The sequence below is a fragment of the Ixodes scapularis genome, unplaced genomic scaffold (assembly GCF_016920785.2).
Source record: "Ixodes scapularis isolate PalLabHiFi unplaced genomic scaffold, ASM1692078v2 PGA_scaffold2__306_contigs__length_199485367, whole genome shotgun sequence".
In the NCBI taxonomy this organism is placed as follows: Eukaryota; Metazoa; Arthropoda; class Arachnida; order Ixodida; family Ixodidae; genus Ixodes; species Ixodes scapularis.
The window spans coordinates 160377986-160393198 of record NW_024609857.1 but is presented as its reverse complement, the minus strand read 5'-3'; the positions used below and the strand labels follow the sequence as shown (position 1 = coordinate 160393198).

The window sequence follows — 15213 nt, the reverse complement described above, 5'->3', positions numbered from 1 at the left end:
GGATAAGCTTTAAATGCTTTTTCTTTTGCGTTCTGATTACATTTTTGCAATATGACATTACTTTGTTCTTTCGCTCGATCTTGTTTACTTGCACAGGGCATTACGTAACTGCGAACGGAGTGAATGGTAGAAGGAGAGCTCAAACGTTCCGATTTACCCTTTGTGCTCGTGTTCAACCTGATCTAAATCGTTCTTAATAATCCCTTCATCTAAATGAAAAAGAAAAGTGCACGTAGATAACATAAAATAATAGACAAAGGGTAAATAAAAACAATATTTTTGGGGATTATTTAAGCGGAAAAGGTTTGATTTGAATCGTCGTTAACCAGTATGATCTAAATCACGATCTAAATCAGGATTTTAGCCGCGATCTAAATCATCTTGATGTTTAATCTTCACCCTGATTCTGCAGCTTCGTCATTCGTTGGGATCCTTCGTTTTTTCGCCGTGATTGGTTGTCTCCGTGTTCAGCAAAAAAGGCAAGTTGGATAAAACGTTTATTCTTGTGATTCTTGTGCTTCTTCGCACTAAAAAGAAGTAAAAAAGAAAAAGGTCTGCGTTTTTTTTTTTTTTTTTTTTTTTTTTTTTTTTTTTTTTTTAGAACACGAAGACAGCCAATCACGACGAAAATTAGAAGGATCGCCAGCAACTGACGAAGCTCGGCATATAATTAGATCTAAAAAAAACGATGTGCGCAAGTACAATGCGCCCCCTTGTCATATTTTTTGTCCAATCATATGACGACCTCGTCGCACAAAACAAAATAATTATCTGCCCCTTTGCGCTTATGTTAGTATGGCATTTGCGAAGTAAATTTTTATTATTGACACAAAGTAAAACAAATTAGATTATTTCGCTTTTGAATCGAAATAAAAAAAAAAAGAAAAAAGAAAGACAAGCAAGAGGGTGCGTGAGAACGAGATCTACTGAAAATCAGTGGTCGAGAACAGAATCTCGACCGCCTATCTGGTACCTTATCCGGAAAATCTGATGAACTTCGACCGGGTCAATCCGCCTGGACAGCTTTTTTCCTCAGCCCCCACCATGCTTACACATGGTAAATAAAGCTATTAAGCGTTCCGTCCGCACTTCCAAAATTTTCCGCATTGCGCTTCTTTTTTTTTTTTTCTCAGAGGAATCGGGTCGCCTCTAATGAGGCGCGGCAGTTGTCAAGTGTCCCACGAAAAAAAGGGGTCAAGGACCCGGAGTAGCACTACTAACCGCGGCCGCTCCTCTGCTCCTGTTACGTGGCAGCGTCGCGTCCGTATCAGACGGAAAGACTCGGAAGCGCGATCTCCGATATCCACACACACAAAACGAGCCCACTGTCACTGTCAATCACGGCAATCCCCTGTTGGTTTCATTTAGTCTCGCATGAGCGACACGGAACAACAACCATTCCCGCCGTCGCCGACGACACACACACACAATCCGGCGGAAACGATACGGCGCTGCCGCGCATGCGCAAGAGCGTGCCAGAAGGCGAGGCCGCTGGTGCACAGCTTTCCGACTCCGGGAAAATCTCCGCGGGCTCCGATTTGTTTATGTATCCGTGAGTGATGGAATTTGTACCTTTTACGTCGGTGCCACTGGGAATCGGATGAAGCCATCGTGCGAGCGGATCAACGAAGCGACCGGGCCTTCGAAGGCGACTGCGACACTCTCGGAATTCGGTTCACGACGACGCCGAAGAGCATGAAAAGTGGCGACGACGGTCGGACCGACGTTAGGCCTAGCGCCGTGCTGTGTTTTCTTCCGCCGAAATATGGGTTTGTCTTCCCGTCGCTAACGAAATGATGTCCAAGCAGGAGGGAAAAACGCACCAAGCGCCGAGCCAAGCGAGAAAAGAGCCGAATTCCTGGAGCCAAGCCATCTACGACGCGGTGGTGACGGCCGACGACAACGGAAATTTGAACTTGAGCGTCGACGGAGGCTCCGACAGGGGCGATTTCGCCTACTTCAGTTGTGTCAATTCGGAAAAGGCGAATTTCCTGAGTGGTCGCATCGAAGACGGCGACACGATCTTGGAGATCCAAGGACACCGTGTGGCCGGATACACTCGAAACGACGTGCTGTCGCTGCTCAGCTACAGCGCACGAAACGACAGTGCCGTCTCGGTACGAGGCGTCCGAGCAGGTAGGTCTTCCCAATTAACCTCTTGAGACGTCATTTTTCGTCCTCGTTCTTTCGCGTCGAGCGATCTGACCGAATTTATTAGTTAGTATATGCAGTGACATGGAGAATATTCAGAGCCCGTCGCAGCGCTCCAAGCATGTGTTGTGTGCTCGCGCCTTTTGTAATGGCGCACGCAAAATCGGCCGAAGACGTTAAGAAATAAAGTACGCATCCAAAGAAACAAACACTCGCAGGTGCGCTTCGAGGAATAAAAACGCGGAAACGCGGCTGCCAAAAGGAATACGATCCCTTTGAAAGATCAACGCCGATAGTGCGGCGCGCAACTGATATCTCCATTACTCCAAATCTTTTTTTTTTTTTATTTTTTGTCGTTTGTGGCCGGTATTTTTTTTCCGTGCAGCAAGTTTAACCACTTGAAAGGAAAAGTTTTGAAGAGCTCTTAATACTAAAAAGAACCAGAGAAAAAATATGCGTCTTTTTCGTGTTTAAAACGTGCCTCGATTCGTGTGTTGCGTCGGCATTTAGGCGGTGAGCTCTCTAATGCCATGCATTACGTCTTGGTAATGAACGGTTTGCGTTGTGAACTCACCTTGTGCGCGTGCCAACTTTTGCAGGGTACCTTACAAAAGACCTGCGGCAGTACCTGAATACCCGATTTCAGAAGGGTTCCATTGACCACGACCTCCAGAACACAATCAGAGACAACTTGTACTTGCGAACTGTACCTTGTAAGTGAAACTGTTCCTTTTTATTTACTTTTTTTATTTGGCGTGCCACGCCTGTTACCAGTAAGGAAATGTTTGCATTCGTCGTTTGTTTTGAATTTTTGTACGACCCTTGACATGAAACTTCGGTTGAGGTATGGGTAGGGCTCCGTGTTTTCGGAGTTTATTTTTTCGTGAAATTCGGAGGGTGTTTTTCGGAGTTTATTTTTTAGCGAAAATTCGGTGTTTATCGGAGTTTATTTTTCGTAAATCCCCGATCCTCAGAAATTCGGAGATTACTATCGCAGTGTTTCCTATTAAAAAATAATAAGTAATAACCGGATGCAAACGTATGCCATATAAAAAATGAAACATTCTCGTATCAATTAAGATTTCAATTATTCAACTTATCAATTAAGATAAGTTAAATTTGGCGTTGGTGTCATTTTTTTTTTTTTTGGATTTTGGTTGACAGTGTTTTGTTTTAACAATGTTCTGTTTTTGGATTTTTATGCTTACCTGCCTAATTACTGTTTGTCTTTGTGTGCAATTAGATGTGTGTGTCCACTCCCCTCTATAGTGCCTTCGGGCCCTGAGGGAATGAATAAATAAATATATAAATAAATAAATACTAGTTTGTCCCACGACAAAAGTCGCACACAAGTGTGGCTTCCATAAACGTCGATACCTTAAAATCAATAAACTGCCGGAGGTAGCCGCAAGGAAGCTTGTAGTCATCCCATCAATCTATCCCGCGGCTGCGCGAGGTGGAGTGGTTAAGGATGCAATAGAGAAGTTTCAACTGCCCCTCTTCCATATTTTATGCAATCTCTATGGTCCATAGCTTTCACTGTTACCCCCAGAAACATACCATCCCCTTTCTCTAAATCCCAAATCCCATTGCCCAAACTGGAAACCAAAAGAGTGGCTTTTGTCGCGACACGAATGGTACGATGACCTGTTTCCTTTTATTTATTCACTTTCCCACAGCGCCAGGGTAGCATTACAGTAAAGGGGGGGGGGGGGGGGGGTATTAATGTGATACATTTAAGCAATACAAAGGAGCATAACAGAACACGCACATGCATACCCAGTACACGGGAAACAAAAAAGAAAACATTTGTCACAATGCAGCAAAGAAAGCGTCATTGTCCAAAATGTGAACAACCTCCGAAGGCAATTGATTCCATTCGCTAATAGATTTGGGGAAATAAGACGATTTAAACTGGTTTGTGTTACATTTATATTCACATACCTTTCGTTCGTGATCGGCACGATGAGAGATATAATGCGGGCGGGAAATGTAGTTTTCACGCTGTATACCAATTCTGCAGTGATAAATGTTATGAAATAATTTTAGCCGTAGATTTTCCTTTTTTTTTTCATGAGATTCTCAGCCTAAGAATTCCTTCAGACTTGTCATGCTGAGTCGCCTGTTATAATTCCCGGAAACATATCTAGCCGCTAAGTTTTGACCTCTTTCAAGTTTATTTCTATCAACAGCAGTTGGTGGGTCCCAGACTGTACACGCGTGCTCGAGAACAGACCTGATATAACCCTGAACCAATCTTGACGAGACAAGCCGTAAGACCCCCCTTTGACAACGGTCGGAGGCTTGAAAGATAATTATGGTATTATTTTCCCAGGACCATTCTTCCTGCGCTGCTAAAATTAACAAAAAAAAAAAAAAAAATTGCTTTGGGGCGCATAACAATTCGGAGTTTATCGGATAAATCCGAATTGCCAAAAATTTTACCGGCGGGTGTTTTTCGGAGTTTTTCGGATTTATCCGAAAACACGGAGCCCTAGGTATGGGTTAAGGAACATGAGGGACCATTTGGAGCTGAATTATAGGGAACTAGTTTTGTGCAGGTGTGCCTGGATATCTTTATTATTTATTCATTGATATATTGTATTTACTGTACACCAATATTGTGGCCCAAGCAGGAATGTATGTAATGTTTATGCAGAACTATTCTACCAAAAATTATACAAAGTGGCCTAAAAAAAAAAAAAAAACACTTACAATGTTCTTTTTTTTTTTTCTTTTTTTTTTTTGTTAAAAAACAGTTATGCAACACTGGACGCTCATTTTCCGCCGAAATGTAGCTCCCAACGGCCCGGATAAGGTGCCAAAGTTTCCGAGCTTGGCATTATTTAATTAAAAAGTTCTAAGCAATTTTTGGAAATTGTCAACAAAATATTGGCGCTCGACGAAGTTTGCAAATGCATGGAGTTGATTAGCTTCAGCTTGCTGGAGCAGTCCCCACTTTCCCATTGAGACTTTCAGAAAATCACTTATAACTTTTCATTCGGATAAGAATTATTTCTGAAACTTTGGCATCTGGTATCTTACCGGTAGCGCAACATCTGGGCAGAGACTGAGTGTTTGGCGATGCATAGCTTATCTTTGGGGTAGAAAAAACACCGCCTTAAAATACTGGGCGAGCGCCCACTCCACTTTTGCTGAAAACTGGGCTAATTTAGGCATGGGCGCTTGTCCAGTCAAATCGGGTGCTTAATGTACAATTTGTAGAATTCCCAAGTTTGGGGAAATGTTAATAGTGGGCGCTTGAACTAAGTGGGTGCCTCAGAGATACTTAATGGTAAATTTGTTTCGGGGGCACGCCCTACAGGGCAACAAAAGGGGGGGGGGGGGAGGGTTATTATTCATTCACTTGGAGCGTCAGCATGAAAATGATGCCTGTACTTGCTTTATGCCATTGGTGTGTCACTCATTAAAACATATTTAGTGTGCTCAGTCTATTTTTGTACTTCTTATTGTAATCATCTCCTGAACAATAGCTGATGAAATCTTTATGACCATTACGGTTGTCATTCTATTACCTAACAAAAGCACTTTGAACTTTTATTTTTTTAATGAGACAAATAGTAATGTAATCTGTAAATATTAGGAGCATTTATAGCACTGATGGCAACCCTTGTATGGTGCGTCGTGTTTATGCATTGTTATATGTCGTGCGACTGTGTGGCATCATGAAGCCGTTCTATTCACAGATTACTTATTGAATAGTATACCTTACCAAAACTGTGTGAAATATAAATTGATTTTTATCTCTTGGCAAGGGTCAGCTGTACTGTTACACTCACGTCCCATTAATTAATATGAATACATCGCTATAAAGACAAGTTTTGGGGACAAATTGGTTAAGTGCATGCATTTTGTCTCATTATTATGGACAACTCATATTATGGAGGATTTTTTAAGCAACAGAGGTGACCGTATAGCCCTCGATTTGCCTGAAAGTTTGCTAAACACACAAGCAAACATCGCTGAAATAGCAACCCAAATTTTTTGCCAAAATAAATATTTTCTGCAAAGTTTTTGAATTTACAATTTTGGTCCTCACCATGCTTTTCAAACTGAAAATCTCTACTGGCAACAATGAAAAAGTGACGTCAGCAGAAGGCAGGGGTCCACTCTTTGAACTGTAGACTTTCTTCCCAATTTATTAGGAGCCGTTTCATGGTGTCAAATGTATACTTTGGAAGCTTGTCAAATGCTCCTCATAGTCCATTTATAGACTGCCAGCTTGACCTGCAGCCTGCCTTTCACTGACGTCACGCACTGAAAAGTGCAGGCATATTTTAATGTTGGTTTTGACATCATTTTCATTTCCCGATTTCTCAATAACTATTCTGAATTTTGCGATACTGAATAGCGTACCCTAAAGGGTAAAGTCGGATGATTTCAAAAATATAGTCAGTTGGGGTAGCTCAAAAAATTGACGGAGTACCCCTTTAACAGAAAACACCGTAGTAGTGAAGTAAAAAAAAAAAAGAAAGAAGGTTTAAGTGTCATTTTGTAATGGAGGCACCATGCTTTTAGGCACCACGAGGAGTCCCAGGGAAGGAGAGGTGAACGGGGTCGACTACACTTTCCTGACACTTGAGGATTTTGTCGCCCTCGACAGGAGTGGAAGCCTTCTTGAAAGTGGAATATATGAGGGTAAGTCTCACTTCCTTCTATGGCAGTGTTCTCAAAGCGTTGTGTTCATCCCTGACTGCGTCACTTCGACTTACATTCTTCCCATGTATTGCAATATGTGAACTGATTCATGTGGGCATGACTGCTGGCATTGCTTGCTTTGCCCATAGGTTCTTGTACACATCTTGTGTCGAGATTGATGTCCTTCTATAATTTGTTTCTTTACTAAAACTCGTTTGTTTTTTATTCTACAGTTGTGGGTAACCTCATTGAAATTACTTTGTTGCACCATAAACTCGCTTAGAAGACCGCAGAATATTTACTTTGCAAGTATTCTGGGGTATTCTTGGCATAGCATTCTTTCGGGAGAAGAAACACCAACTGACATTTTATCCATTTGATCCTCTTGGAAATTGAAAATTGCTAGGTCTCCAATTGTTTCACCTTCCCTTTTATAAAATGACACTTTTGAGCATTAAATTTTGTGCTTTTAAGAATTGGGCTGGTTCTAGTGAGTGGAATTACCTTTTTTTTAATGTAGTTCTGTAAGTTCATGTAGTATCTAAACATCCTGAATTTAAGCGTACTTGCATTTTTGTAACCTGTTTAAATGAGTTTGTATGTGCTGGGCACCACCACTGAGGAATTGGTTTTAAGGCTATCGGTTACTCTCAAAGGCAAGTAATGTGTGCAGCTAGAATCAAAAGAATCCATTACACTCTCCAAGAGCTTTAGTAGGGGTCACTGGCAATGAATGTATGAAAACGAAATAATCGTGATGACTGCTTTTTATTTGTTCTTATTGATTACCCTTGTGTTATACAGCTTCATTGTTACCTTATGCCAACAGGTGCACATATGACATTCAAAAGCCATACACTATGTGTGGAGGAGACCTTTTCAATAGTGAATGATGCTGTGAGAATTTAAATTAAATCTTGGGACAGATATAATTATTTTGCCATACCAGGCTTTTAATCTTAAGCATAGTGTCAAACCAAAAACAGACAAGACTGCATTATTTTTGCCCGAGCCAGAATTTAATTGAAACACCGCCTCTTCCCATACAGCTTTAAATCCTATTCCAAAATGGGCTTGCTGGTTTTGTTCAACTCACTTTAGGAAGTTTGGAACTTTGCTTTCTTGATAGTGTAAACGACTTAATTTTTGCGAAGACCTAATTTTCGTGAATTTTGCAAATCGTCTGAAATTTGTGAAAAATAGGCCCTGCGAACAGTTCCGATAAAATGTAAACACAGTGGAATCTATACGAGATCCCACCACGTTGGAAAAATTAGAACTCGCGAATTATTCCAAAACTTCAGCTCTGACCTATATTGCGAAATATTGAACACGCAAAAAATAAGTTGTTTACAGTATTTGACATTTTGATAAAAAATAAGCCTAGTTTCTTTTTTTCAGTAGAATATGTTTTTAACGCAAATCTGGACCAGTTTGAACCATTTTTTTTTTGTATTGTTGTGATTGAGCCATTTTCCTCGAATTGGAACAAAAAATGTTTGGGATCAACAGCGTGCTCTAAGAGTTCCAGGCAGTTGCCTACTTTGTGCCTGCTTTGGGCCCACCAATTTGTAACATCCCATTCATTGCTGCAATAATATTGAATCAAGTTGTTCAAACTTCAATCGTCTATGGCATTGTAACACTGCACGGGCACAGTTTATTTTTTATCAAGTATCTAAAGAAACACAGTGGCCAATTTTACCTTGGAACTAATAGATTGTAATTTTTCATTCAAATGAACTCCTTGGCTACTAATTATGAGTGCCACTTGTGCCATCCATCACGAATCAATAGGCCCAACTATGCGTCTCGCTCGTGTTCTGGAGCTTGTTTTGTGTGCTCTCCGGCATTTGGCAGCGCTTCTACTATTGCTGTGTCCTCTTCAAGTTATTTTGTTGCTTTTTTCAAATTTTATTTTAGCAATTTTTTCACAAAAATTTTAATAAAACATTGGACATCTCCAAGTGTGGGGAAACGTGACATGGCTTCAACTTTAGCTGTTGAAGAAATACAGAAACTTTTTTTTTGAAAGTGATGAGTGTTTCATCATTTTTGATGGCGAGTCGCACCACCCCTCCAATGACTCGGAAACTTAATTCAAAATCAGCGATTCACGCAAAAATGAAGCGTTTTTTGGCCTCCAGATGTTGTTTGTTTTTCTCCACCTTTCCGAATGTTTCCAGCAGTACCATACAGTGAACAACTACAGAATGGGCACATTAGATGGCCAGGAATTGACAGTGAGAGCAACAAAGAACATCGAGAGGCCTACAAACAAACAAAAAAAGAAGAAAACTTGAGTATGCAATGGGTTAAGATGTTACGAAAAACAAGAACCTAATAGTATACCATCTTGCCATAGTTAATGCCTATGTTGAGTATGGTGCCTTGGTCTAGTGTTTGTTGTGCCTCGTTTACTTTCCTAAAACTGCCAATAAAATTAATCGAAGTAAAAAAAAAAACAATACTTCACTAGCCGAAATGCCACGAATAAAGCTAGGCCATCACTCGGAAAGGGCCATTGTACTCGTTGCCTGCTTTACCAACTTCATGGCTATTGCATGAGCTCAAGGTGTCACTGCTGCTTGCTACACATTAAAAAGCCAGACTAGCAGTTGTACTCAACCGACCCAGTTTCTTGTCTACAGCGGAGACACCAGACACCCATTGGGGCTGGCTAAATTCTTGCTGTCTAGACCAGGGGTCTCCAAACCCTGGCCTGCGGGCCAAATCCGGCTCGCGGGAGTCTTTTGACCGGCCCGTGGCTGGCCGCAATCCTTTTAATGAAGTCCGGCCCGCCGCCCGCTTCCAGCAAGTCTGCTGCTACCAACGCAAAAGCGTGCACAAGGAAATGGTGCCTCAATGTAAACCAAAATACCAGAAGAAAAAAAAGGCATGTTTTTTAATGATAATATTTGTTGGACATTGCCATCACTATTCTTAGTACCATGTTTTATATATGGAATTATGTATGTTGAAACTCCTTTGAGTTCCCGTGTATATTGTGCTTAGAGTCCTTTGTTGTATCTATTGCATATTGTCAGCATCAGTTCTATCATTATTGCCAGTCTTCTGCCCTGTGTGCACATGCCTAAGTTCCTATGTGCTTTGAGTTATGCCTGGTAGGTTTTCTGGATCCCAATTATTTGTGTCATTATTATCTAACTATTAAATTTAAAAATGAAGTACAGTCAAACTTGTTTATAACGAACAGCAGGAAACGCTACGATCAGTTCGATATAGCAAAAATCATTTATAATGAACTTCCATGTTGCATTGGTTGTAAAGCGAGAGCATCTCTTTCTTTCTCATCTCTTCGCTTCCCCCTTGTAACTACGTGCTGGAAAGTTTTTTTGTTTGTTTTTTTGCATGCGTGCAGAGTTTGTTTTTTTAGCTTATCTCCCCTTCTGAATTGTTTCTGTTTGTGGGCAACGATTTTGGGATGAAAAGTATTATTGTTTTGTGCGTGCATGCAGAGTGTATTTTTAGCTTTCTCCCATTCTGAATTGCTTCTCTTCGCTCAATTTTGTTCGCAACTTGAGCTTTTGGAATTTTCTTTTCTTTCCTATTTTTTTTTTGGGGGGGGGGGGGGACAGGCTAGAAGATGATTGTTTGCGCATTTTTGAAAGCCTTTGTGGGGGGAAGAAGTTCGATATAGTGAATATGTTGTTCGTTATAAAAAGTACTTTTTACATGCATTTTTATTTAACTTTACTGTGAGTTCGATATCGACAATAATTCGCTGTATGTGTCTTTGTTCTAAACGGGTTTCACTTTATATGTACTTATCCACCCTTTATTTTAATTGTTACTTGTAGTTTTTTTATTTCTATGCTTGTCTAGGGTAATTAATTTAGTTTTTCCTCTTTTATAATTGTTTCTTTATTTACCGGCCCTCGAGACAGCGACAGATCCCCGATGCAGCCCCTTAGCCAAAGTGTTTAGAGACCCCCTGGTCTAAACATACAGCAAAATTAAGTTGCTTGCTATAGCGATGGCATTAGAGGGGGAAAGGTGTGGGCCTTGCCTTGTGGGTGGTATAGAGCAGACGCAGGAGAGTGACACCCTGTCCGTTGACCCCCCCCCTCCCTCCAATTGAAGCTTCTCCCAGCCGTTTTCTCCTGTTTGACTATAGTGATGATGTGAGCCTTGTACAGTAGGCTCGCATTATTAAAACTTGGATTTTTACACTCCTGGTTAATTCCAACAAATTTCAAAATTGAGGTTTTCCCGTTGTTTTCCTAATATATCATTAAGCCGCTTAATTTGGACTGCGTTTTCATGTAATCTATACTTTGTTCTAGCGGCCCTGTTGAGCGCGTTTCTTACTGAGCACCGGTGCACTGCAGAGAAGCAACACCCGCGGAGCTCGCTTCTGCGGGCGGTGCTTCTCCGCAGTACACCGGTGCTCGGTAAGAAGCATACTCAGCAGGACTAATAGTCCACAGTAGCCAACTTTTTGCTGGATGGACAGACTGAATTTTGTTTTGAGGCATCATGTGCTATCTAAACACACTTCATAATAGACAACATTTTTGAGGGATGAGTAAGCTTATGTCATAGATGTCACCTATGTTTTGTGTGGCATACCCGCTTATGATCAGTAGGCCGGTGCAGAAGAAATCATCAAATATCTGCTTTGAATGTGTATCCATCGTATAACAAATCACAGATTAGTCTCACATCATATTTAGATGAATTTCTGATAATTCAAACTTCCAGCAGCCCAAACAAAATGCGTTGTTTCGTAGAGTTTGAATTAGTGAGTGTGCACCGTAGATGGTATCAAACAGACGCAGGCAAGTGTGTGACCTCCTGTCCGTCGTAGGGAACCACTACGGCACCCCGCGTCCCCAGGAGGAGGGCCCGTTCCCGGCCCTGCTGCCGGGAGCCCACCCGTCCTCGGAAGGCAAGCGGCGCAGGAACCGCTCCAACGTGGAGGCGATGACGGCCAAGTCCGTGGCTCAGGACCCGCCCCACGGCACGCTGCAGGACGCCCGCAATGGCAGCCATGCACCCCAGGGAGACGGCCCGGCCCACAACTCCCAGGGCAACAACTCCAGGTCGGGGGTTTTCTCTTTTTATTCTCAGGGAAAGTTTATTTTGTGGCATACTGTAAACTCTCGAGCAAGCACCCATGCAAAATTTTGAAGCAATCATCTAAAACTAGGGATGGGCGCTTCGTAGGTCAACAGTATGTAAAAAAAATTTGTTCTTAATGTTAAAAAATTGAGGGATGGGCACTTATTGTGGCATGGGCGGATGCTCGGTATTTTACGGTGTGTGACCTATCCAAAACTAAGTAAGTTTTTTGGGAGTTCAATGTTCCTTTTTTAAGACCACGCACTTGTGATTCGGTTTTCTTTGAATTGGGAACGTGCTTATACTGCTTCAAATCGAATAGCAGTGTTGTCCCTAGCTTGAACACTCTGAAGAGAGCCAAAGTGTCGTGGCTTTTCCTTGCACTCTGAGTGCTAAGAATGATTCAGCACTAGTTAATTTAAGCCACTATTTACACACCCCTACTTTGGATTTAAAGCCTCAGAAATTATAAAGCTTTTTCTCAGGCAAAAAAAAGTTTGGTACTTGTTTATGACAGATAAAAAAAAAAAAAAAAGGTCCTTTGTTTGGGGATTTTTCTGCCTTGGAAGCTATGCATAGGGAATAGTTATTGCTAGCAGCTTGTATCTCCCATATTATTTTTTAAGTGAGGACCACGTGCCCTCAAAGTTTGGTTGGGCGGCAAGGGCATCAGATAAAGGAAAAGATTGCTTTTGTAAGCATTGGCAGTGCTGATCTCCTAGCTTTCAAAACTATCGATATCCATGCTAGAGTGCATATACCGTAGGTGTTTTTGTTTTCATCTCAACTGTAATAGAATTTGTAATTTTGATAGAAAAAAAAAAATGTTCTGAAGACATTCTTACAATGAAAGCAGGTGCAAACAGCAAGTTCGGTGTAGTTCTTATTTACATGTTTGACCATTGATGTGGCCAAAACAAAAACTGCTGACATCTTTTTTTCCTTACTCCTTAAACTACTGCCTGGAGGGTTTGTTTGAGATGCACTCAGAAGAGAATTTATTATGATGTATGAATTCAAAGACTTAAAATTTTAGAATATTTCGAAATGTCAAATTGTGTTTCTTTGATGATTTCTGCCAAAGTTCGGAGGCTTTTTGATGTGGACTATTCAATTTTTTTTTTATTAATTTTGATATTTGGAGGAAACTAAAAATAAATCTTTTTATTGATTCAATGGTTTATATGAAAGACCAGGAAGGTTAATGTGCATTTGAATAAACAACAACTATCTCAAAGACTTGGGCAAAGGTAAAATAGTTTTTCTCAAAGACCCCATTTTTTACTTGCTTAATTTTCTTTGTTTTAATTTACAGCCAGGTATTATTGTGGTTAGCATAGATTTTAATATTTTATGTTAATATATGTTGATAAAATGCAACGGTAAATGCCTGTAGTTGAGCAGATGCTGTTCTGGCTTTTCAGGCTTAGGGGGTACCGCACCGGTAAAGTCAGACCCCAGAGCCCTTGAGAACTGCTCGTCATAGGGCGCATAACACGCTTCATTACCTGACTGCCTTCACTTGTTGCTGGCTTTACAACATTATTTATCTTCTACTTGAGGGAAAATACTGGACAGGCTCAGTTTCAGTGGTTTTTTTTTAGAGACATTGGAGATGCACTAATCCTTTTCCTTGAACTCTTCACACAAGTAACCACTTGGGAAGCCTCTGTTGAGCGGTCCTCAAAGGACTTCAGCAGCATTGTCGGCGCTTGCTCGGGGGGATGAGGGCTTCCTCCGCAGAGCCGTGATTGGGTGTGGTGGGCGTGTGCAGATGTTCCACGCCGGCGTCCGTGGTGCACACCAACGGCGGTGGGGTGGGCGCCCCCAGAGAACAAGGCAACTCGTCCTTTGACCTGGAGCCCCTTCCCGCGTACTGGGAGAAAGCCTACACCGAGGACGGAGAGCCCTACTTCATCAAGTGAGCCCCCCCTCCTCCTCTCCCAGAATCGAGCCCTTTCTTTGTCTTGACCGTCCGCATGTCGGGGCTCGTGAAGGAAGGCAGCTGCTTGCTTTCGTTTTGTCATAAGTTAAACACAGTCGGAGACTAAAGTCCTGTTCACACATGCAGCATAGCACTACCTCAACTCTATTGTCAGCACAGGAAATAGCACCGATATTGCTGACTCAGTACTGACTTCCCGCTCTAGTATTAGTGATACAACGCTGCGTCGGTGTTATGTTACATTCAAGTCAGCACCGCACAGTGCTGATTTAGCGGAGAGCACACTTAAAATCATACGCATATTATGTGAAAAAAGGAGTAGGTTAACTTTCGGCGTACAACCGAGAAACGTTTAAAAAATGTGTGATTTTTAGATTATGTGACCTGGCAAACTTGTCCTTGCAGCGAGGGGCAATGAAGTAAAGATGAGTATCGTTCCCAGTCAGCATTGTTTGGTAATCTCCAGTTGTAGCTAACTAACCCCATTTTGCTGGGGTCATCATTGGCTTGGGCACTGCAATTGCTGAAGTCTTGGGTTCCTTGTTTTCAGATTAATCCGAAAAACTCCAAAAAACACCTGCTGATAAAATTTTCAGCAATTTGAATAGATACTATTAACTCCAAATTTCAATGTACCTAAGCAAAAAAAGAAAGACAGTATTTTACGATTGATTTTGGACAGCGCAAAGGGCCAGTGGTTTTGAGAAAATGTCACAGCACTTTTTTTTAAAATCTCGGACCATTGACAGAAGGAATCTTACCGCTTGCCGTGTTTGCGCGATTCTAGCGCGCCCTTGATTGTAGCACAGGTAAATTTAGCTCTCAATAATCTTAAAAATAATTTGATGCTGATTGTATCGCGTAGGTAAAATAATGAGTGCTGAACACCACATACCTGAAAGACACTTTTAATGGAACGCATAAACATATGTACCCACACGCACAAACAAAAGCAACCACACTAGTTGCTGTCGGAGTCTGGCGGAAGTTCCTTATCGCTGTCCACGGACCACAAAATGTCATCCTCGCTTCCATCCATGACGTTGGAAAGGCCGCACTTTTAAAAGGAGCGTACGACCATCGCCCGCGGGATTGCTTTCCAGGCATTGTGCACCCATCGCGCCAGGTCGTCGAGCGTCGCTTTCTTCCAACGTCCTGCTGGCGTCAGAGCGTGCTCGCCAGCAATGAGCCACTCGTTGTGTGCTGCACGCACATAGTCCTTCATCGGCTTGTTTAAGCACACATCCAGCGGCTGCAGTTGAGACGTCATCCCGCCGGGGTGGTCACCAAGTCGGTGAGGCATGCCGCAAGTTTGTCCTTGACACGTTCGCTGATGTGGCATCTGAACGAGTCTAGAACCAGCATAGAACGCA

General features: G+C 41.9%; 1 protein-coding gene across 4 annotated transcripts in view; it reads left to right on the top strand.

Annotated features, from left to right (window-relative positions):
* Positions 1-1418: 1418 nt before the first annotated feature.
* Positions 1419-15213, top strand: part of LOC8039538 (membrane-associated guanylate kinase, WW and PDZ domain-containing protein 1) — a 71124-nt gene continuing 57329 nt past the window's right edge. For 2 of the 4 annotated variants that reach the window (XM_042292088.1, XM_040498441.2), the window contains exons 1-5: positions 1479-2136; positions 2751-2864; positions 6691-6810; positions 11642-11876; positions 13670-13816. In XM_042292088.1, coding sequence (XP_042148022.1) covers positions 1794-2136; positions 2751-2864; positions 6691-6810; positions 11642-11876; positions 13670-13816 — 959 coding nt within the window. In that variant the 5' untranslated portion in view covers positions 1479-1793. Of the gene's footprint in view, positions 2137-2750; positions 2865-6690; positions 6811-11641; positions 11877-13669; positions 13817-15213 lie in introns of all 4 variants that reach the window. The other 2 variants (XM_040498442.2, XM_040222468.3) reach the window with 2 other exon arrangements.